The sequence below is a fragment of the Amblyomma mixtum genome, chromosome 2 (genome assembly GCF_055824585.1).
Source record: "Amblyomma mixtum isolate Tamu chromosome 2, ASM5582458v1, whole genome shotgun sequence".
NCBI lineage: Eukaryota > Metazoa > Arthropoda > Arachnida > Ixodida > Ixodidae > Amblyomma > Amblyomma mixtum.
Window position 1 is genome coordinate 126,682,296 of NC_143013.1, and position 23,980 is coordinate 126,706,275.

The following is a 23,980-nucleotide window of genomic DNA, read 5'->3' on the forward strand; positions in this document are numbered from 1 at the left end:
GCCTATTGCCACGAACTCCGCCGCCTCGAAAAGCGGCATCAGTAGGGCCGTGAAGCTGCGCAAAGGACTTGCGATGCGCCGCCGCTGCATCAGTTCCAAAAGGAATGGTATGGGCACGCCGAGATGCGCTGGAAAACTGCCGTGAATCCGTAGCTACGAAGTCCACGACAGCCCAGTTGCCGTAGTGATAAGAGCAAGAACTGCCGCGCGCTGGGGCTTGTGCTCGAACGGCTGAGGCAGCGCGAATAACAGCGCGCAAAATGGCTTCCGTCCAGCGAGGAAGCCGGGCGAGCGACGGGAGGCCATTACTGCACTTCTGCTAGACAGCGGCGCAGGCGCCGATAGCCGGAGATGCCTGGAGGGGCCACCACACAATGTTGCAGTTGGACGGCAGCAGGGGAAACGCTAGAAGACGGGAAAGTTGGTGACCGCCGCTTACGGCGGCGCGATGAAAATGGAGACCGCCGCCACCTGCCTGCAGCATGGAGCCGATGGCCCACGTGCAAGAAACGCATGCGCCGAGAGAGATGCGGGGCTAACTGCTTGCTTCGGCTGTTCGAATGAAACTGCCGTTTCATCTCTCAAAACGACGCGTGCTAGAGCGAAACCTCCTCTCGCCGCAGCTTGTGGCGCGAGGGAGAGAGAAAAGAACGCGAGCAGTCGATTTTTGTTTCTTGTTGAAAATCATTGGTCCCAAAACGTTATGCCCAGTTACCTTTCTGGGACCAAAATCCATTAACTCGCTTTTGTTGCTGCTTAAAACTGCAGAAAAAACGTTTATAGACCTTTAGTGAGAGCACTGCCTTTTTGCTTGTGTTTCTATGTCTTGCCTCTATGGTCTGGAAACGTTTGAGAAACGTCGTACTGGGACTGGGACATTCCATCCTTTCTAGGCGCACATGGGGAGGTCTTGTGCTTGTTGGGCTGCGCTGTCATCTTCACCGTTCCACCCTGCCGGAGGACCACGAATTTCCGTGGCATGTACAGGGAACACCGGCGAGTGAATGATCTGATGTGCAGCAATTTATACCACATGTTTCTTTATTGGTTTATGGGGGTTTAAACGTCACAAAGCGACTCCGGCTACGAGGGACGCTGTAGTGAAGGTATCCGGAAATTTCGACCACCTGGGGATCTTTAACGTGCACTGACATCTCACACCACACGGGCCGCTAGAATTTCGCCTCCATCGAAATTCGACTACTGCGGCCGATATCGAACCCGCGTCTTTCGGGTCAGCAGCCGAACGCCACAAACACTGGGGCCACAGCGGCGGGTACCACGTGTTTCAGTGAATCCCGCTACTAAATTTTAATAATACGATTTTTTTAAATAAAAACAAGGCTTTTTCAGCAAAGTAACACCAGTGTTGGCGGACGTCAGAAAACAGGTGAATCGTGTTAACACTATGGCCGTTAACTATATTCTAATTGTTAATTTTCTGACTATTAAAAACAGGAACCTGCTTGCGATAAAAGATTAATGGCTGACCGTTAGTATAATAGGAATAATTAATTTTAAAAATTTCGGAAACGCGATTAACATTGGCGCTGCGACTCAACAAATCGCTCGCCAGCAGTGTGCGTGCAGCGAGATCCATCAAATCGCATCATTCCGCGCGCGGCGCGTGCCACGTGACCTATAAGTCCTCTGTCCCGCCCGCTCTACGCTGCTCCTTCACAACCGGCAGGGCCATTCTAGACAAACTTTATCTGAGTCGAGACAACAGAACAAAGCCAAAGTCGACATGCTCGAACAAGTTCAGAACATATAATTGTATCGACACTACTCAGGAATATGCATCCTATTCATCGCTCCATGCGCCGGGCCAAACGGGCAGAAGCCCTTGAGAAACGCTTATTCCGCTCCTACAAAGACGAGGACATGGTCTACGTGGATGCCGTTGAGTTTAGTAAGAACACTATGACCCTCGCGGTCGTCGGTAATAAAAAAACTGCTAAAAATAAGTGTCTCTGTACTGTCTGGTAACCAAGAGACTGCAGAGGATGTCGTGAATACGCTGACGTTCGGCGAAGAATAAGCAACTGGTGAACAAAGAATAACTGAATTTAATACTAGTCGCAGACTCAGCCTAAAGACACCTTCCCTCTCGCCACTTGAGGGCTCCGGTGTTGAGCGACGCTCTCCAGGGAGAGGCGGCTGGCGGGGCGCAGGGGGACGGGGGGCACCCTCCTCGAAGGGCGCAGACGGTCGTAAATAAGTCCAAGTGTTTCCGCAAAAGGGGGGAATTGGTCATCGAGGCCGATGCACGGAAAACTGTCGTTCTACGAAACATTACGTTCACAACAGAGGAAGCTGCCATAGCACTGGTTTGTGTAGGCACAATAGCGAAGCATATCATCAATGACTCCAAAGTTGTCGTACTAAATTTCATCAGGAGTCGGGTCTCACCCCTGACGAATACAGTTCTAAGCCGTCATGTGACAGACCGAAAAATGCCGTGATTTTGGACGCCAGCACATGTACAGTCGGGGACAAAAGTCTCCGGACCACGTGTTCCTCGAACGAAGCTTATAGCTCTACTATCAGACAGCGGCTGGAGACCTCACTTGTGGAGATGAAAGAACAAAAATTTAACTTTTACCTCCACAAGTGTGGTCTCCAGCCGCCGACTAATAGCAGAGCTATCGGCTTCGTTAGAGGAACACGTGGTCCGGAGACTTTTGTCCCCGACTGTACCCCTGCCTGGACGGCCCACGAGTCCGCGGCTTTTCGCGGGTTTTTAGCCCCATGCTTCTGGTCCTTAGCTCTTATTGTTTTAGTCTTTTGGGGTTTTGCGCGTAAGCAGCCGGCGTATGTCTCTGCGTGGCCGCCGAGTGAAGCCTCCGGGGCCACGCAGCGAGCTGAGCGCGAGAATCGCCCGCCGATGACAGACGAGAAAGAAGCGCGAATGAGAAGAGTGTGGTCCGCCTCACAACGAGAGGCGTGAGGAGAAATCAGCATCTGCGGAGGCGGACATTAGCGGAGTGGCGTGAAGTCTTCCAATATGCAAGTGCCACGAGAGGAAAAGCGCCGCCGAGAGCGGGCGCTTGCCAGCGGATCGTGCAAGCGATGCATCTGATCCAACGCTGCACGCGAAAGGGAGATATATCTATAATACAACAAATGTAAAAGCATAAAATATCATTACCGAGCCATAAAGCCAGCTTAAGTATAGCGATGCGTGAGTGCGGCAAATATAATGCATAAAATCATTACTGAGCCATAAAAGCCAACAAAAGTAAACCAAAATTAAGTGGCGTAACCTCTAGGCATTGGGGTATACGGCAAAAGAGAAAAGCAGAAAAAAGTATCAAATGGAAAAGCATCATCCTAAAAGCGGATTCTGATTACGCAGTTCATAGAGTCTGTCCAAATGGCCGTGTGTCGATTTTTTTGTTTCTTGTTTTCAAACGGGCGCTTTGTCCCAGCGCTGGTGGGCGCAGTGAACGGCGTACTGCGTTGTCAGTCTCTCGTTTGATAACCACGATAAGTTAGCTAGGTGGTTACTGATCTTCGTAGGCTGCTTCGTAGCGTTTTTGAAAAAAAAAAAATGTAAGTCTGCGCGGTCTTGTGTTTTTTCGATTCACGTGAGTTTCGGTTTCGCACCTAACTCCTCCGGCTACCCACAGGCACATCGCCAACGTTGCTGCAAGAGACTGCCTCAAATCCAATCCAATCCAAAACCAAGCACTTCCACATCGTCAACATGGCAGCGGACTGGGAAGAAGTAAAGCGCTTGGCAGCTGATTTTCAGCGAGCTCAGCTGAGCACGACTGCGCAAAGGTCTGCGCTTCTTTCTTTTGCAGAACTGAGACTTGAACGCTGTTAACAAAGTCTGGTTTCATACATTTTTCATTGTGACAGATGCACTGACTCTTCCTGCTATGAGTTCCGTGCGATTACTGCTCAGTATGAACTTCCCCCAAAACCGCGTTGTTTGAGGAGTCCGTTTCTTTACTGTGTTCAGAACTGTACATTTTGGTTTCACCTTAATAGCGGTCGTTTTCCGTACCGGTGCTCATATTTGTGTGTATTCGTAAGACATGTTTTTCGAAGCAGTTTCGTTTCATTGGACCGTAAGCAGCCGACATATGGCTCCTCCAGCTTATCGGCTATCGGTGCTCTCATCCCAACATGCATCCCGACGTTGATTTAGAAGGCACGATTTACGAGTTACAAGATGTGGCTGAGGAGGGGATGTAGGGGAAAGAGGTGGTTTGATGTCACGATGCAAATTTTGAACATTCTTCGTACAACTTCATTAAAACTTCCTGTTGGGCGAGTTGGTAGTTCATCTTGAGGTAGCACTGTGTCTTTGTTTGCGCTATAACATTTCTACTTCGTTCAAAAATGGTGTTAGTGCATTTTCCCTTAGGAAATACTTTGGCTGGGTAGGGAGGGACAGTAGTGAAGGCGGTAGACCGCTCCACGCTCTTTAAATTTGCCTCTGCTCTCCGCCACCTCATGCAGGCTGTCAGAGAGGAACTGCATTGAAATCGTGAAGAAACTCATCGAGCTGAAGTTGATTGACGTCGTCTTCACCAACGATGGCAAGGAATACATCACTCCGAAGCACCTTCAGAAGGAGATCGTCGACGAGCTCACGGTGGCCGGAGGTAAGCCATGAGCCTCAGAATTTGTAGAGCCTCCATCTTGATATAATGCACCAGTTGACACTTCACTATTTCCTTGGGAGTTCCACGGGTATGAAACCACTGGTGAAATTTTTTCTTCTCCAATAGAGGCCGAGAACACATTCTAAAGGGCACAGTTTTGGCGTTGTGGCTTATGTGCAAAAAACAAAAAAAAACCTCTCAGTATGCTCATAGCTTAATATTTCCAGCAAGACTACGAAAAGACATGCAAACACCGATAATGTTGCATGCGATCTCGGGTGCACATTTGGAACGCTGCAGTGGCTCAGTGGTTACGGTGCTTGGCTGCTGAGCCGAAAGACATGGATTCAATCCGGGCCGTGGCAGTTGAGTTTTGAAGGAGTCTAAATTCTAGAGGCCCGTGTACTGTGCGATGTCAGTGCACGTTAAAGAACTTCAGGTGGTCGAAATTTCGGAAGCCCTTCACTGCGGCATCCTTCATAGCCTGAGTTGCTTTGGGACGTTAAAGCCTTATAAACCATTTGAGTGTCACATTTAAGAGAGACATTATACATACTGAAACTGTGCTGAACAGTTATTTTCATAATTTTTGTTCGTCACACCTTTGCTTGGAGCTGCATGCATGTGGTGTGCATTGCCTGATTTATGGTTTATTGGGGTTTAACGTCCCAAAGTGACTCAGGCTATGAGGGACGCCGTAGTGAAGGGCTCCGGAAATTTCGACCACCTGGGGTTCTTTACCGTGCACTGACATCGCACGGCACACGGGCCTCTAGAATTTCGCCTTCACAGAAATTCGATCGCCATGGCTGGGATCGAACCCCCGCGCCTTTCGGGTTTGCAGCCGAGCGCCATAACCACTGAGCCACCGCGGCGGTTGTGTGCATCGGCAATTATTAGCATTATTATTAGCAGTTACTGACAGTTATTGTGTTGTTAGCCGCAGATTTCACAAGGCTGCAATGCCACTTTGAAGACAAAAGATTTAAATCAAAGAAAAATTTCGAATAACCAAGCAGAGGACAGATAGAAAAGCGAATTAAAAATGTCGGGCAAGTTGATCCATAACGAAACGCCATCCTGAAAGGAAACAAGGAAATCTACAGACTTTTAGGGATAGAAACATGCCTTCTTGACAAAAAATTCAGGGGCACTTTGTTGACCTAAAGTGCGGTGGGGCGAAAGGCTTAGGCGCGGTGTTGCTGCTTGTGTCACTGATGTGTTGTTAAGATGTAAAGCTTCGCATCTGAGTGAAACGCGACAGCGTCTTGCAATGCTGCCAGGGAGTCCACAGAACGCCATTGCCCGTTCGGTTCTATGCCTTGCTTGGGTTCTATGCTGGCAAATTGGTTTTTGAGGAAAGGAAATGTATCTGTCTCTGATATCTCGGTGGACACCCGAACCTCACAGTAATGGGCAGGGAGGAAGATGGGAGTGAAGACGTATTCACTAGATGCGCCTTTGTTCATTCGAAACCATCGAGCTGGCATGGCTGAGTGGTTAGCATGCTCGACTCGCACTCCGGAGACCGGGTTCGATTCCTGAACTCGACCAATTTTCTTAGCGGTTTTATTTATTTATCTGGCCTGACTAGAAAGGTTAATTAGGCTAATTGGGTAATTAAGCAATGTAGTAAACTCATTCCCACTTACTTGGAGCATCACCATACGATCCCTTCAATTGGTTGCATGGTTACTAGCCAAAGTACAATTGGCCTCGTTTGAACTTCGCGCACTGCGACGTCACGACCGTTTAGACCAATTGAAAAGCGTGACATTTCTGTCGACAACTTCTGCTTACAACGATGAGGCATTAAAGGCTTCTGCCTTAAAGGGTCAGACAGCACAACTCAATTTTATTTTGTGAATTACTGGCTAATTATTTTGGCTGAATTTGTACTTGTTTACGTTACACAGCCTTTTTCTGCTTCAAGGTCGATGTGTTTCCCTGGTATGATGAGTGCATTTTGTTGACAGGCCGCATCAACATGGTGGACCTGGCCAACATCCTCAACGTGGACCTCACTCACATCGAGGCAAGGTGTGCGGAGCTGGTTCGGACGGAGCACACCCTTCAGATTGTTCTTGGTCAGCTGATTGACAGGTGAGTCGTCGTAGGATGTACTCCTGTTGTGGTTGTGTATGGGGTCTAGTGTCCCAGAGCTTCACCAAGGTATGAGGGATGGCATTGTGGATTAATTCTGACTACTGTAATGTGTAGTGACATTACACACTGCATAGACGCTTCACCACGGCTGGGATTTGATCCAGTGATTGGCAGCGGAATGACTTATGCACAGCACCATTGCAATGGTCAACAGGACAAGGCGTCTGGTCGTTCTTTTCTACCTTGCAGTGCTAGAAAAAGCAGCAATAAAAGAAGAGAAGCTTGGGCAAGTTGGCATGGGATTGTGGGGAACAGGAACGGAACCCAGGGAAGATACACATGGACCAGTGTTTCTGTTCATACTGCTCACCACAATGCAATTCAAAATGTTCGTTTTCCATTGCATTTATGTATAAGTGTTGGCTTGCTTGAAAGAGCCCTAGGCAAAGAAGCGCCTGCTGCCGGACCTGACTTCAGTCAGTTCGGCAGTGGTGTCGGGCTGAAATTCGGCGGTATTCTGAATGTTAGGCGTTGGAAATAAGATTGAAATTCTCACCTGCACGCAGCGGCATTCACACATTAGATGTGTGTGTCGTGGACTGGCAATGATGCATGTTGGAGCTATCAACTGTGAAACAGATTATTGAGCTGTATGTGCTACTATTTCTGTTTAAAGTTAGTTGACAAGAAACTTTTGTCAATCTCATTATCACAATCGTCACGTTTCGCAGATCCACCAAAACTTGGTGGCGAACTGTGATTTCCTCACACTTTTCATCCAGTTCACTGCTTGTCAGTGTCAACATCCCCCTGCTTCAGAACTGCAGCATTGGTATCTTGCACTCACGTTGACACATAAACTAATTAATTTCCGATTAAAACTATTTATCAGATGTCATTTTTAAGGGGGAACACTGGTCTTAGACCTATTTTTCTTATTTTTAGTCCAATCCTAATGAAACCTTGCTCAGCTTTTTTGTACTGATTTTTAACAATGAAATCACCTTTCTCATAAATTAATCGATTCCCAAGATAATTTTAATTATTCATTAGTGCCTTGGTGTGAAAAACTGCTCAATAAAAAGTCATCTTTAATCCATGGCTACATAGTATGATGAGTACAGAGTGCAATAATTAAAACCATGTTTCCATTTTACCCTCATCAGTAACTTTACAGCACTTGGATTATCAATATTCAAGGTGTGAAAGTAATGCATTGATAAACATTGTGAAATTATAAATCCTTGAAGTGCGATTGAACAAGTCTGCTTCGATTACTGCACACACTGTGCCTTCAGATTCCCTTAGCAAACAATATGATATCTCTATCTGTCCTAGATGTTGAGATATCGACATACTGAGGCAGCCAGAGGTCCAAAATTTTCGTGTCATTAAATTATCTGCTCGTGCATAAATTCAGCCCACATGATGATTTGAATTTAATATTATGGTCAAAATGCTGATTTCCTGGAGGAAAAAATTGGTACAGTTGGAAAATAATAGCTGTAGTTTTCGCAAATGCCATTTTTTGAAAATCCATTTTTTTGGCCATTTTTCGGTCTCGAAGACTAGTGCCCCCCCTGTAGTAAATGGGCTGAGGGTTTCTTTTTTGTTTATTCTTTTCGTCTTCCATTTCTTTTTCTCAAGTTCGCTATCACGTGTGGCGTTCGTCTTCCTTCCCCCCTCAACTGTGTCGTGGCTGTGCAGGTCCTACCTGGACTCCCTGGCAGAGGACATCAATGAGAAGCTGCAGCAGGCAGGACACATCACCTTCGGAGAGATCACCAAGCAGTACGACCTGCCACCGGACTTCCTTGAAGACGTACGAAGACTCCCATCTTTTTTTTTTGCTCTCAAATTGTCCACTTTTGGATTCTCACCTGATGTGGATGCACTCAGTCTAAGCACACACCTCACGAGACTAGAGTGAATCTCAGGTTAACGCACCGATTAACTCTGCAGCCACAGTTTGAAGCATGATGGCATTACCTAGCTTGAAGTGATAGCCGTACACACCACAGTGTCACTCAGAAACGGCATATTAATCAGGCTGATCAGTCAGTGGAAATGGTTATTAGCTACATCGCCCACTTCAGATTACCATGTTAATTCAGCATATTGGTTGAGAGAAATATACTCAGCTGAGTAAACCATCTCCTCCAAAAGCCAAGTGCCTCTTTAAACTGTAGTGCCTGAGTACACTCTTGCAATGCTTGCCTAGGTGCTTTTTAGAACTTTTTTTTTTTTCCTGTTGCATAAGTGTTTCATAAGTGCTCCGGTTATTTGGTGTTGCAACACAAAAGGTCAAAGAATTTCACAGGTACTAAGAAAGGTAATGATGATTATTTGTTTGTGTGCTGTCAATCTTTGACATTTTTTTTTTCTTCATAGTACACCTTCTTGAAGTGGCCATCTAAATGATCAGAGTTACTTTTAAGTGAAAAGAATAAACTGTGGCTACTTTGCCATCAGGGAATAGAAACAGTTATATTGCCTTGTTTTTTCCTCTCATGACTGCCTTCTGATCGATAATTGTATAATGTTAATCATCTCGCACAGTGGACACAAATCAGTCACATCAGAGTTTCTGCATTTGCTTGACTAACCTAAATGTTTGTGTTTCTGCAAACCAGCTGGGATTTCAAACTACGTTTTTTTGTGCTAATGAACATCTACCCCATTCCTGTTCACTATTACTATCAAATAATCAGGGCTGGTGTACCACATTAGAGTTGTCTTTCCCTTGTGTCCCATTCAGGTGGTCCACTCGCGGCTGGGAACGGTGATTCGGGGCCAGGCTGACCCCCACGACAACCGGCACATCTTCACTGACGCATACCTTACCCGGCACAAGTACCGCGTCCGGGGTGCACTCTCGGCTGCCATCAGGTGAGCACATCTTTGTTCATCTCTCATCTCACTGCTTGTTTATGAGCCTCTAGCATTTTGCCTCCATCATGTTTCGATGGAGAGAAAATGCTAAAGGCCCATGCACTGTGCAATGTCAGTGCGTGTTAAGGGGGGATGAGGGGATTGAAGGCAACTTTTCTATTTTTCTACTTAAGAGTGATGAAATTTGGCAGACTGGCTTAAAACAGCACCAAACAATCAGATATAAAGTTCCACTTAATAAACAGATTCACAACAGCGCTATGGAACGAGGACAGAAGGAACACGAAAAACACAGGACGGGCGCTGACTACCAACTCTTTTCTCATGCTTTTACGCCTTCTCACTCTCTTAAATGTTTTTATGTAGTCCAAATATTCTGCTTTGCTTTGATGTACTCATTTTCTTGCCTATCTGAGCTGTAGTTGTCAAAGGCTGTAGCTGGGTCATGCACATCTTTGTATCTGTTAGTCCTTTTATCATTAGTTTGGTAATGCTATAGTTTGATAGTGCATGCACTTTTCATTAGTTCTGTCGAGCCGTGTTATGACTCCCCAAACATGTGAGGCGTTCCTTCGCTCTGTCCCTTGGCTGACAGTGTATCACGTGGTCCAGGAAATAGTATAAATCTGTGCTGGTTTTTTTCACGCAATAAAGAGTTGGTAGTCAGTGCCCGTCCTGTGTTTTTTCGTGTTCCTTCTGTCCTCGTTCCGTTGCACTGTTGTGAATCTGTTTATTAAGCATCAACCGACTAGCCCACACCAGAATCCTCTTATAAAGTTCCACAATGACACCTCCAGTAGTTTCCCTTTTATCATTGTTTATATGTTGTCCCCACGTTGCTTGCTTGTGGAAAGCCTAGCATAACAAAAAAACAGGCGGCAGATCTGTAAATGCTTTTAATAATTACCAAGAAGTGTGGTAGAAATCAAGACTCTCTTAATTTTTAAAAAAATTTTTTGCTCTTTTTAAAAAAGAACACAATATGCACCCCCTCTTTATGTTAAGAATGTATTATGCTCTAATTACCATGTAATAAAAACATGCGAGCCTAAACAGCAAATCTGAGACCGTCTCTACACAGACCACACTTCTGTGATCACAACAAAACAAATGGGGTAAAAATCTATGCACCTATTGGTGTGCTACACTTTCCACGAGTAAGGTATCAAGCTGAAAACAAACTTTCGAGAAAGCAAGCCTGAAATTTCTAAGCTAGCACACACTGTCTATGTGTAGATGCTGACACATATATTTATTTAGAGTGTTTATTAAAGTTCATTTTTGGGTGAAATATTTCAGTACAACATAGAAACAGTGTTGGAGATGCCAAAACGTTTACTTTTAAAAAATCAACTTTTTTCGTGATTTTTGCGATCTGATCCCCACTTCCCCCCTTAAAGAGCCCCAGGTGGCAGAAATTTCCGGAGCCCTCCACTACGGCGTCCCTCATAGCCTGAGCCGCTTTGGGAGGTTAAACCCCATAAACCGTAAAACCAAACCTCACTGCTTCCTTGCTAGTCCAACTGCGTGTGGTGTGGTGTCCCTCGTACTTGAGAGTCTTCATACAGAATGAAGAGTATGCATTCATTAGTCGTCATCATTTGTTAGTATTGTCATCACACAGGACAAGGGCCTCTCCCAGAGACTCCCAGTTGCCCCACTTTTGTACGTGTTGCGATTGGCCTCTTGTGACTGTCCTGTTCTAAGCAAATGCCGTAGACGAACTGAAGTGGTCATCTATCCTTAGATCACTGCATTCTAATGACAGAGGCGCTACTTTCACTGAAAGCAGAGGTTTTGTCAAGTATAGAAGGCAAAGAAATGAAGTGCAGATATTGCCGCCACTAGCTTATTCCCACAAGCGAACTGCAGTGATGTCGAGACGACGGTGTACGTGGATCTCTGAGGACAGGCTGCACTGCCATTCATTTCCAAGGGGTGATCACTGAGCTCTTTTCGGACTTGGTATGAGGTGTTTGAATCAAGAGGCAGAGAAAAAGAAAAGTCCTGTTTTTAAATCTAATTTCTTCATCAATAAATGTACACTGCGCTGCCGAACAAAGGGCCACTTTTGATTTTTTTTTTTAAATGAACATTGTATGGAATGGTCCACGGTGTTGCCTGAGCTCTTTCATTCTAAATAAATCGTAACTTGTGGGGTTAGATCTCTCCTGAAGCAACGCATTGGCTATGAGGGATGCCACAGTGGAGTGCTCCGGACTAATTCAGACCACCAATGGTTTGTTCTGTCTGGGCGATCGTTTGCCACCCTTGGCTGTGCTTCCCTCCCCTTTGGTAGGCGCCCTCTTACCCCAAAAGGCAGCCATTTATTTGTCGTGTGCCTTGCGTGTACAAGTTACAACATGGTTGCCTAATGACAGAGAAAGAAGACTTGTATGGTGGTCAGATCAAGACCCTAGAGATGCTCTTCGGCTGAGTGGATGAAAGCCAGTTGGTTGGCGTGACTTACCTAATTTGGACGTGATTGCCAGTGTAGAGGAGGCAGGTTGGGGTAGTGGGGGCAGAGTGGGATGGCTTTATGTGGGAGTACAAACACTTACTTACTGAGCCCCTCCTAGACTGATTGAAAGTAAGTGTACTGGTACTTATTTGAATGTGTGAGTGAGATTCTGCCAGTTAAGAGAGCAAAATTTGGTGCAAAATTCGTGCCAAAAAACACAAGAAAAAACAAGTAAACGGACAGATAGACAAACAAAGATGCAATCGCTAAATGCGGAGAATGCCCACTGTATGTGGTATTGCGCTAAAAACAGAACTGCAGATACATAAACTAGACTTTCTCCAGCTTCCCAAAGTATACTGGTTCTTCCACAAAGACAAACAATAAAAGTGTGCAGGTCTGGTTTCTGTGGTGCATCTAAGGTGGACAGGATCCGTATTTCACTTCCTGGTGAACGGTGACATTCTTGCTCACTGCGGGCACTCCCTTGCGTCTGATTTTTTGTTTGTATTGTTTTTTTTTTTCATTTTTGTGAAAATTGTGCATTTCTTCGGTACCCCAGTGAAGTGTTGTGTTCTTCTGTGGTGCTCATTCGAGCTTGCTCCTTGTGCTTAAGAGTGTCCTGAAGTGAAAGAGCTGCTGCCCAAGGTAGAGCAGATTTGAAATCGGGGAGTAGTTACTCATTAGCGTCCACCCTAAGCACAGCTCTATGGCTAGATTCGAAGAAAATGCTCTGTATAGTGTAGTTCAAAATGATCGTTGGGGTGCTCATCTCAACTGTGCATCTTCTTCTTTTCTTTGAGTTACTCTGGAGTGGTTTGTGTTTATGCGTGCTTCTAACTCGCGTGTTTCCTTTTCTGCCCCCCAAAAACAGGCCTGTGACCCTGAGCAGCCTCGTGAATGTGTTCAACTTCCCAGACAAGCTGCTGTACGGTAAGGGCTGCTCCATTTGCTTGGTATTCACTAATGCGAGGCATTGGAGGCTGGATTTCCCCGATCCTGTTTGAATGCACTGCTGGGAAAACTAGTTTTTATTCACGCTCTTTGGAGGACATTTGCGTGCCAGCATTGTTGAGGCTATTTTGTTCTTTATTATTCTTTTTATTACTGTGAAGAATGCGCTTTCACTTTTGTGTTGTGCATTTTTCTTGGTCATTTTGCTTCTACCCCTAGCTGTGTATGCAAGGGAGCACTTTTGTGTTGTACTATTGATTTGATCCTTAGCTTATGCATTTCTCTGTGCTAAATCTACATCTGAGCTGTATAGGCAGTGGGGGAGGGGGGGGAAGGGGGCTTCCAGCTTATTTTAACTACCTTGTGTTGTGTGCTGTGCACTTGTTCTTGCATTTTGCCTCAATCATTGATGTCAGAGTTTGAATGGCACAAATGATTATATGAACACCACTGTGTAAGCATAACCTAACCTAACCTAACTTAGCCCAGCATAAAACATACCGTTCACAAGGGATAGAACAGGCAATGTAGTACATGGAGATGGAGCTACTTGATGCTTTTTTTTTTCTCCCCCACTTCTTTCCTTTTGTTTCTTTATTTCTGTGGCGTCCTGGCTTTTGATAAATATTATACTGCATGTTTTAGTTGTGCGAAAGATTGGGCATGTTGGGGTCTCCCCATGTTGGACTTCCTGTTGAGGTACTCCCCTCACTCTCTCTTTCTTTCCCCTCGACGGAGTGCAGGCATGATTGAGGAGCTGCTGAAGGAGGGCCGGCTGGCAGGCACCCTGGTGGGCGGCCGTTCAGAGCGGGCCTCGTATGTGCCCGACCTCTACTCCCGCTCCCAGAGCAACTGGGTGGACGCCTCCTACCGGCAGAACGGATTCCTCGGTGAGCACTGGCTGGCTGGTCCCACTTCGCGCTCGGGGCACGGGGGTCTATAATAGATGGGCTAGGAGAATTTGCCTTGTCAGAAAGGCAGTTGGGGAGAGGCCCAATTACACCTTTTGAATGAGCACCTTTGAAAAGTTTAACTTGTGAACTCATGTTCACTGATGAATGCGCTGGTTGAAACTGGTGAAGATGTTCAGTGCGTACACAGACTACAGACACTTTAGATGAGCATAAATGAGCACCCCTAAATGAGTGGTCGGAATGTTCCATTGTTGCATGGCGACTGTTCGCTTATGTTTACTTCCTGTCTTGATATAAGACACTGCACTGGACTATGTAATATCATTGTATTTTTGCATATGTGGCTTGGTTATGTACTGCCCTGTATGTTTAAAGGAACCCCCAAAGGTGGAGTAGATTTGTATTAGTTGCAGCAATGCAACTAAAAAGGAAAGGTTCACAGCCTTTGTGGCTGTATACCTCATGGCTGTGTGCTGGATGGGGTGCTAATAAGTACCTTATCTACTCGCTTAATTGTCGCCCCTTTTTTTTTTCCTAAAAGTCAGGCTTCAAAAAAAAAAGGGGTGCGCAAATTAGGCCGAGATTTCGTAAACATGTCCTAATAAACTCTACAATGATAACGCATAATGTATACGGTACATTGCTGCATGTAAGTCGACATACGCTCCAGAGGTTACTGTAGGTTTGCTTTCGCTGCTTTTTGTACGGGAAAGTGACCGTCAGCGGGAGTAAATACGGTAATTACTCCATTGTTACTGGTGTTCTGTATGTGTGCATTTCTGGTACTCAAGTGCTGACCCTTTAGGAGCTCTCTGAGGCTCACGAATAGGTGCAGGGTTGGAGAACTTAGAGCTGTGCCGACAATGTTCTGCTGTACAGAAATTTGTGGAAGTGCTAAAGGTGCCCAGGTAGTTTGTAAATATCGTGTTGGCATAGTAGAGGGAGTTGCAGCAGTCAGCAAAGAGTGCTCCAGGGAATTCTTGGCAAGTCTCAGCCACAAGCCTCTAAAGGACAGGAAAGGAAGCATGAGAGCATAGCGTAAGATAGCAGCCAAATAAACTTTCAGTCACTCAGACACTGGGTGTTCCAAAGTTGGCAGCTTCTTTTGCAGCAACTCAGCTTAACTTGATGTTTCATTTACACCCCATAGTCTTTCTGTATTTTGTGCCCCATGTGGTTTAGATTTTAGTGTCTTCAGTAGATAGTTGCGTAACATTCTGCACTAGCTGGGTTCCTTCTCATGTGCCAATTTTCTTTTACTAACAGTTCGTGGCATAGCATTTTGAGTGTCGGCGTTTAAGTTGGTGTCATGTTGTAATAAGCATTCCATTAATATACGAGCTGCTCACTACAGCAGATATGAAATGAACCATTAAGTATTTGTGTCAAGTAAACTGCACAGAAATGGAATTTAGGCAAGGGCAGCTCGGGTGCTGTCTCGGCATTGTGATCTTAGTATGACCTCATGCTAATTACTCAAATCGCGAACCGTCCATAACTACAAGGTGCTAACCGTTGTGCTGGTCTTGAACCCGACCGTGCTATCGGTACAAGTCGTGCAATCTTTGATACCTTGCGACTTAAGGGGGGAGCCTGGTCTTGAAAAAAAAAATTTTATTAACGGAGTCACAGTTAAGAAATCTTCAGGGAATATGTATTTTTGTGTGCTGATTCTAAATATGGCATTTTATTTCATGCAAAACAGTTCCTTGAGCACTTATGTAATTTCTATACGTGTATTTTGTGAAGAGCTTTGAAAAAAATTTCTTGCAGGAAACTTGCTGAAATGTAAGCCCTTTGGTTCGCTAGCCACCAAGGAATGCAATAAATGTAAAACTGTCTTCCTGCTTATCATACAACTTAAGTTGTAGGGTTTTGAAGTTGTCACTTCAGAAATGAGAATAAAAGTGTATATTCCAGTTCCTGAACTGGCAGCTTCAGTACCCTATACTTCAAGTTCTATGATAGGCAGGAAGACAATTTTACCCTCATTGCATTCCTTGGTGTCAAGAGAACCTGATGGCATACATTTCAGTGAGTTTTCCGCAGCAAATTTTCTTCAAAACTCTTCGCAAAATACTTGCATAAAAATTACACAAGTGCTCAAGGAATTGTTCTACATGAAATGAAATGACATATCTAGAATCGGCACACAAAAATACATATTCCCTGAAGATTTCTTACCTGCAACTTCATTAATAAAATTTTTCTTTTCGCGACCATTCTCACCCCCTTAATGCAAGACTTAGTTGTCCAACACTGTGACATTCAGGCAGGTCAGTAAGTTTATGTTGTTGAGAACCGTTTGTGGCAGAGACCAATGCTCCTATGCCATTGTGCAGAGTACGATGCCCTGACGCGGCTGGGCATCCCGGACCCCAAGGCGTACATCCGGCGGCACTTCAAGGACGAGTCCCTGGTCTTCCTCAAGACGCTGTGCATGGGCCAGACCCTGCTGGCACAGGTCGAGGCGGCCATCGACGAGGCGGCCGCCACGGGATCTTGGGTGGACATTGCGGTCGGTCTTAAGAGTTCTTCTAAGCCTACCTGCTAGTTTTAATTTCTGAGCAAGTGCAAGTGTCCAGCCCACTGCCAAGCCTCTTCCAAACAAAGCATTTTTTTTTTTCTCAGATAAATTTTTCGATGAAAGAATGAAATTTGTAGCAATTTTCTTTTAGAGAGCTCCTGTGCTATAGCTAATCGTAAATTGCTGTTCGAAATGTGCTGTCTGGCAGTAAATAATCTACAAAATGATTTCCTATTGCACTTTCAGTTCTCAGAGCTGTTAAACCCGTTACAGTCAAAAGTAATGTGACGTCACTAGGGGAAAACAAAAGCCCTATGAAGACCACAAGAATTACTCCCACAACTGGGGTCATGTTCAACATGGAGTTGTGGTTGTGTTTGTACGGTGTCTGATTGCGGATAAGTGGCTTCCTAAGAGGCACCAAGAGGATGCACTAGTGGTTGGGGAACAAGAAGGCTGGTATATATGCTTGTTCCTTTTTTTTTTTTTCAAAAGGCTGATTAAAAAAGGTGATGGGTGGGTACAACAGCGTACCAGTGGCAGTCAGATGGCAGTCAGGCATAACACACCAAGGTCAAGAAACTGTTAGAGCTGTGGGCCAGCTGTGCACAACTGCCCAAAAGTACACAAAGCCCTCAAGCAACTGTGGGAGCCTGTCAACGTATGGCCGTGCTCAGCTGGTGCTCAGTTCAAACTCTGAGACGCTCAGAAGTGTTTTCACAAAGTCAGTGGTGCTGCCTGCATTTGAAATCCCTGCTAGACAAAATGGTTGGGTCTTTTCATGCCTAGAGATAAGGATCGATTTCAAAAACCAAGTGGGTGCCTGATGTCGCAACTTTTTTCTTCTCTCATGTGTGGTGAAATTATTAAACGACATTGGAGTACATTTTTTGTTGCAGAAACAGCTTCAGATGATAAAAAAGAAATTGGTAACTGGGCATTAGCATGTTTTGTTTAAGAATAGGGCTAAAATGTTGTGGTCGTGAAAGTGTGCAGTGTGTGTGAATTCCTAAAATTTCTAAGCGATTCTTGTAACTTTTGTGAAATTTGGGGTACGAGTATACACACACAAATTCATTTTCTTTAATAGTAGAACATAATGCGTGTCTAAAAGGGTAATGCTAGCAATGGAGATCAAATGCAAGCTATGGTGTTGCTCCAGCCAGTGACGATGGGTGGCAAATGCAGAAATGCATTGGGATCATTATAGAATCATTGTTATAGTCACATATTGTCAGATACAACTCAGGTCTACAGTGAATCTCTGCCCACATTTATGACCGTTACACACCGTTCCTTCATGGAAAAAAAAAAAATCCGTTGTTAGGTTTTTCATGTTAGCTAAACGGGAAGCTAACCACACAGTACGAAATTATAAGCACAATAATTTTGATGCCTCTTACTGGTTTAACATAGTAAAACATTAAACTGTTGTTTTTGTGTACTGCTAATGTTGGTTACCGGATTAACAGCCCATGGTTCATTGTTGCCAACTGCTGTTTTCTCCATTTCTTTCATACTTTAGTTTTGCCACAGGAGACTTCTAATCTTTGCACTAAGCGTCTCTCTTTGTAGAAGCAAAGAGGAAATGTTAGGTAGGAACAAAACCTTGTAAACTCTAAAACAAAAAGAAATTGAAAGTTCAGGTATTGCACACCATATATCATTGTTAGCAGTGGCATTTCTGTCATTGCAAGTTAAAAAAAATAGAGACACGAGATCTGGAATTGTGTTGCCAGTTAGTTTGTTGTGCCCGTTGTATGGTCCTTGTACTGCTTGCATGTTTTCTCACCGCTCATTTGAACGTCACTGAATGTTGTCCAAAGAAGGCGTAGAGAGTTTGATGTGAAATCACTTTTACCTAATCTTTAAAGGGGGATGTGGGGATCAGATCGCAAAAATCGCGAAAAAAGTCGACTTTTGAAAAGTACATTTGTTGGCATCTCCAACACTGTTTCTATGTTGTACTGAAATATCTCACCCAAAAAATAAACTTCAAGGGCTCCAAATAAATATGTGTGTTGGCATCTACACATAGACAGTGTGTGCTAGCTTATGGCTTTTGAGGCTTGTTTTCTCGAAAGTTTGTTTACAGCATAACACCTTGCTTGTGGAAAGCGTAGCACAGCAATGGGTGCATGCATTTTTACCCCGTTTGATTTGTTGTGATCACTGAAATGTGGTCTGCGTCGAGACATGCTCAGATTTACCATTTAGACTCGCATGTTTTTATTACATGATAATTAGAGCATGATACATTCTAAATATAAAAGAAGGTGCATATTGTATCCTCTAAGAAAAAGAGCAGAGAAATTTTAAAAAAATTAAGAGAGTCTTGATTTACAGCGCACTTCTCAGTAAACATTAAAAGCATTTACAGACCTGTAGCCTGTTGTTTTGTCGTGCTAGGCTTTCCACAAGCAAGCAACATGGGGACTACATATAAACAATGGTAAAAGGGAACCTACTGCAGGTGTCATTGTGAAACTTTATATCTGACTGTTTGATGCTGTTTTAAGCCAGTCTGCCAAATTTCATCACTCTAAGCCGGGAAATAGAAAAGTTGCCTTCGAAACTCTCATCCCTCCATTCATAATCATCATCATCAGCCTGACTAAACCCACTGCAGGGCAAATGCCTTTCTCGTGCCTCTCCAATTAACCCTGTCCTTTGCCCGCAGCGGCCACCGTCTCCCCGCAAACTTCTTAATCTCATCCGTCAACCTAACTTTCTGCCGCCCCCTGCTAGGTTTGCCTTCTCTTGGAATCCACTCCGTTGCCCTTAAGGACCAGCGGTTATCTTGCCTTCGCATTACATGCCCTGCCCAAGCCCACCTCTTCCTCTTGATCTCAACTATAGGATATCGTTAAACCGCGTTTGTTCCCTCACCCACTCCGTCCGCTTCTGATCTCTCAACGTTGCACCTATCATTTTCCTTTCCATAGCTCGCTGCGTTGTTCTCAGCTTAAGCTGAACCCTTTTCGTTAGCCTCCATGTTCACGTTTCTGCCCCCCTTAATGTCTCCAAATGCACGCTTCCCGTAGAAGGGGGCTGCATGAAGACATCCCGGCTGCGTGAACCATAGAGTTTCTTACTATTACCTAGAGGGAAAGCTGGCAGCCCGTCTATGGGAGTTTGCATGGCGACCCCTCGAGACCACTTCAGCCACCATGGGTGCTCAAAGCATCATGGGGCGGTGAGCTACTTGTTGCGGAACTGCAACTTTTGGCCAAAAAATAATAGAAAAATAAGGCTGTTTGATAACTACAAACGTCCTGACTTTTGTTGTATCGTAGTAATGATAATTAGCAGTAAAACAGTACACGTAGGATACGGTCGAGCCGATCTGTATTCTGCTACTTCGTCGTCTTCTCTACTCCCGTGCGTGCGAGTGTGTGCAGCGCACTTGCCACACTTCATCTTTATTACAACTTTGAAAATCTTGTCTAATGATTGCAACAAACGAGTAGAAAAGCATTTAAGTGCAAAGTTTGCCCAAAATAAGAGACGACTCGCTCTCCTATTGGCCAAGTAATGAACACTATAAAAACTAATATTTCGTACTTAACAAGTACACATTTAAAAGTAAATATGTTTTCAAAAAAGATGTTGTTGCTTAATTACTATAAGAGGTTTTTTAATGGCATTTCGGAAAAGTGAAACCTTTTATTGGCATCGTGTGTCGTCGTGTTTTCACTACTATGGCTTTTGCACACTGCGTTCGTGCGAAAGTCGTCTGTGCACACACAAACAGCTTTTTCGGAATTAAATATTTTAGCAGTGCCACTCTGTGTTCTCGAAAAACTACGACTGTGCAGCAACAAGTAGCTCACCGCCCCATGATGCTTTGGGCGTCCATGGCAGCTGAAGTGCAGCGCCGCCAGCTTTCCCTCTAGGTAATAGTAAGAAACTCTATGGCGTGAACGGGAGGAGAGGAAGTGTGCCTACGGAGGCTAGCCCTGACGTTTCCACCTCTCCTCGCAGCCCCTGATGCCGTCGGTGTTCAGCACGGAGGACGTGTCGGGCGTCATCCAGTCGGTGCTCAAGTCTCGGCCCCGCAGCAGCAGCCAGCCTGTGCAGCAGCTGCTGGACACGGTGGTCGTGAGCGACGCCTTCGTCGAGACCTGCGCACGCTCCTTCGACCCCCTGCTCACAGCCAAGGCCGAGCTGGTGAGGCTCTCCCACGTGGCTTCCCTACTTTTTGTGTGCAACGCGAGATACTTTGGACTCAGCCCCTTAAAGGTCGTCCTTGAGGGGGTAAAGTCAGTAAAAACAGTTCTCAACAAAGTAAAGCTACTGACTTGCCTGAATATCACAGTGGGCCTCTTCGATTAACCGCGCTCGGGCAGCCCGCTGGCGGCCCGCAAGTTCGTCTCTGACAGGAAAACGCATCAAGGTCACGTGGGCTGGCGGCCACCGGAACCAGCCTGCCGGCAATCACGGCGGCAAGCAAGTCGCGGATCACGGAGGGCAGATGCTCTCTCTAGCTTCGCGTTCTGCGTCTCATTGCTACGCACGCGTACGGTAGAAATAGGCTGCTTGGTATCGAAAACAACGACTTGCAGTTATTGAGTGCTGCGTGCCGCAGGCTGCAGAACATGCAGCTGATCAAGCTCGCACTCGTATACATCGGCAACGACAACGCGAGCGTGTGCCTTCTGTGCACTGTGTAAGCTTCCAAGAAATCCTCAAAAGCATGCGATGAGCAATCGCAATCTAACGTGTTTCAGTCGACACCACATAGGACGGAAAAACTGCCCGTGCGTTGTTTATCAAACGACAAGCCATACTCTCGGATTATTGCGTGTTTGCTTACTACGCAGTAAGTATATATATGACTGGTAGTATGACCGCCGACGATCGACCCTGATGGACTCTGCTGTGGTCGTTGCGATTTCTACGCTCGTAACCTGCTTCCTGTAAGCTGTAAGCAGAAAAGAATCGGGATACGTTCGTTCAACTGTAGTCTGTCGGCCGCCGGCTTTTGCTGCGGGCAAGGAACGCTCGGCAAAAGCGCATATCACCTTGTTGAACGTCCACCTAGAACAAGCGGGTGCACTGTATAAATTTAGCTGCGTATCGTTTTTGTAATAATACAGCTTTATAGCACAGTACTGGCACTGGAATGAAAGGCGCTACAATAAAGATGCGTGTCGGCGCCTCACGTTCCGCGTGTGTTTGCATGACGATCAGCGCTAGAGCTCATTTTTATCTATTTTTTTAATGAGCCAAACGCGAGGAGGTGCATGCCTGCGGTACTTCTCAGATATTTTGAGCATATGTGGCAGAAGCCCCGAGCATGAAACTGTACAACAGTTGGCGACGACAGAATCAGCACTTGTCGGCGCGACAATTCTGTGTGGCCACATGTATGCCCGCAGAGCTCGATGTCTCGAGCAATGTGCTCGTGAGGGCTTTTAATAATTAGGACATGTTTCAGTCAAGCGTTTTTCAAAGCATATCCACTTTTGCACTGCGCCAAAAGCAATGAAGACCATACGCTCCCGTATCGCGCTCAACCAACACTTCGTAAAGCACATGCATATATATATGCGCGCGTCTGAACGCGTACTCAGAACTGGAATCCGGCTGCTCTCGTGAAAGGCCTCGAACACCATCGCAATATCCGCCGGGCGCACGAAATTAACAGCCGAAATATTTTGTGAATCAGAAGTATGCGATCGTAATATGAAGTGAGCAGTTGTGCATGCGAGGTGGTGAGACGATCAAAATATGATCGCGCATACGCACGCAAAACATATCAATAAACAGCGAGAACTACCGCAAAAGGTGCCATTGCAGGCGACACAGTCGATATGCACCGTGGCCTAGTCGAAACAAGCGCCTGCATCGCGCAAAACATCGCATGAAGAACCGCGGTCCTTCTAGTCCTTATAAAAATGGCCGCGCGAGCTTCCCGCTAGCATACACCTCTCTGTCGTCTGCTAGCTGCCCGAGCGCTGCCAGCACAAAATCGTCCTGGCGAGTCTGGCCGCCGGCTGGCAGCCCGAAACCGCCCAGCCAGAAAAAAACGAACGCGTTCCGGGCAGCCACCGGAAGTGGGCGGAGCAACCCGAGAAAATCGAGCGCGCTCGGGCAGCCCGCAAGCAACCCGCGGGCTGCCAGAGGCGGTTAATCGAAGAAGCCCAGTGTTGGACAGCCAAGGGGGGAGCCTGGTCTTGAAAAAAAAAATCCTATTAACGAAGTCACAGTTAAGAAGTCTTCAGCGAATATGTATTTTTGAGTGCCGATTCTAAATATGCCATTTAATTTCATGTATAGAACAATTCCTTGAGCACTTATGTAATTTTTATGCAAGTATGTTGTGAAGAGCTTTGAAAAAAATTTCTTGCGGTAAACCTGTTGAAATGTATGTCATTGGGTTCTCTTGACACCAAGGAATGCAATAAGGGTAAAACTGTCTTCTTGCCTATCATAGGACTTAAGTTATAGGGTTTTGAAGTTGTCGCTTCAGAAATGAGAAGAAAAGTGTGTATTCCTGTTTCTGAAGTGGCAGCTGCAGTACCCTATCACTCAAGTTCTATGAGAGCCAGGGTGATAATTTTACCCTTATTGCATTCCTTGGTATAAAGAGAACCCAATGGCATACATTTCAGCGAGTTTCCCGCATCACAGTTTCTTCAGAACTCTTTGCAAAATACTCACGTAAAATCTGCATAAGTGCTCAACGAATTGTTTTACATGAATTTAAATGACATAGTATCTAGAATCAGCGCACAAAAACATATGTGCCTTGAAAACTTCATAACTATGACTAGATTAATAAAATTTTTCTTTCAAGACCAGGCTCCCCCCCTAACTGGGGAGTTTGTTCCCTGCCAGCCACACCCCAGGGACAGTTTTTCCCTCACAGTGAATGTGTCATTTTGCCATGCAAACCAAATGGAACCCACTTCCTACTTCCTTGGAAATCTTAATGCGTTTGTTGCGATATCTCAGTGTAAAATCCTTTTGCTGCTTCTGCATTTTAATGCGTTAGCATTAGAGGTCCCGTTTTTGAGAAAATGTGGCGTTTGTCCGTCCGTGTCACGAAAAAGCAGGAGGCAGTGACAGTATTTCAAATAAATTCAACGCAGTTGGCACCTGCCCACCATGGCACTGTGCATCAGCTCATTCTGCGGTAAGGCCGGCATCAGTGTTGTCGAAAAATCCGGATTGGTAGAAAAAGTGGCGGTTACAAGAGGCTCCCATAGATGGCGCCAGCCATACACCAGCGATGCACTATGTCTTCAGCGGTCAGAGCAGCCATGAGCAACGCACGAAGTGCGCAGGCCATCAGCCACCATATTTCTCCTCACTGACTCTTATTAACTCGTTAACAGGCAATGACTCTCATTACTAGCATTGCCTCTCAAGCTGCTATTTAGCAGACTTATCACTGTATACCCCAAGCCTTGGGTTGCTAGTCAGATGCGGTACTGCTGGGCCATGCAGGCACATTTGTACGGCTTGGTTAAAATGGGGCTTTGTGTTGACCAAATGTTTT

At 45.5% G+C, this 23,980-nt stretch overlaps 1 protein-coding gene across 1 annotated transcript in view; it reads left to right on the top strand.

Moving 5' to 3' along the window:
• Positions 1-3,670: 3,670 nt before the first annotated feature.
• Ufl1 (UFM1 specific ligase 1) overlaps positions 3,671-23,980 on the top strand; it is a 41,893-nt gene continuing 21,583 nt past the window's right edge. The window contains exons 1-9 of the mRNA XM_089572521.1: positions 3,671-3,786; positions 4,474-4,619; positions 6,596-6,722; positions 8,433-8,547; positions 9,484-9,614; positions 12,953-13,011; positions 13,776-13,922; positions 16,289-16,464; positions 20,458-20,643. Coding sequence (XP_089428647.1) covers positions 3,710-3,786; positions 4,474-4,619; positions 6,596-6,722; positions 8,433-8,547; positions 9,484-9,614; positions 12,953-13,011; positions 13,776-13,922; positions 16,289-16,464; positions 20,458-20,643 — 1,164 coding nt within the window. The 5' untranslated portion in view covers positions 3,671-3,709. The remainder of the gene's footprint in view (positions 3,787-4,473; positions 4,620-6,595; positions 6,723-8,432; positions 8,548-9,483; positions 9,615-12,952; positions 13,012-13,775; positions 13,923-16,288; positions 16,465-20,457; positions 20,644-23,980) is intronic.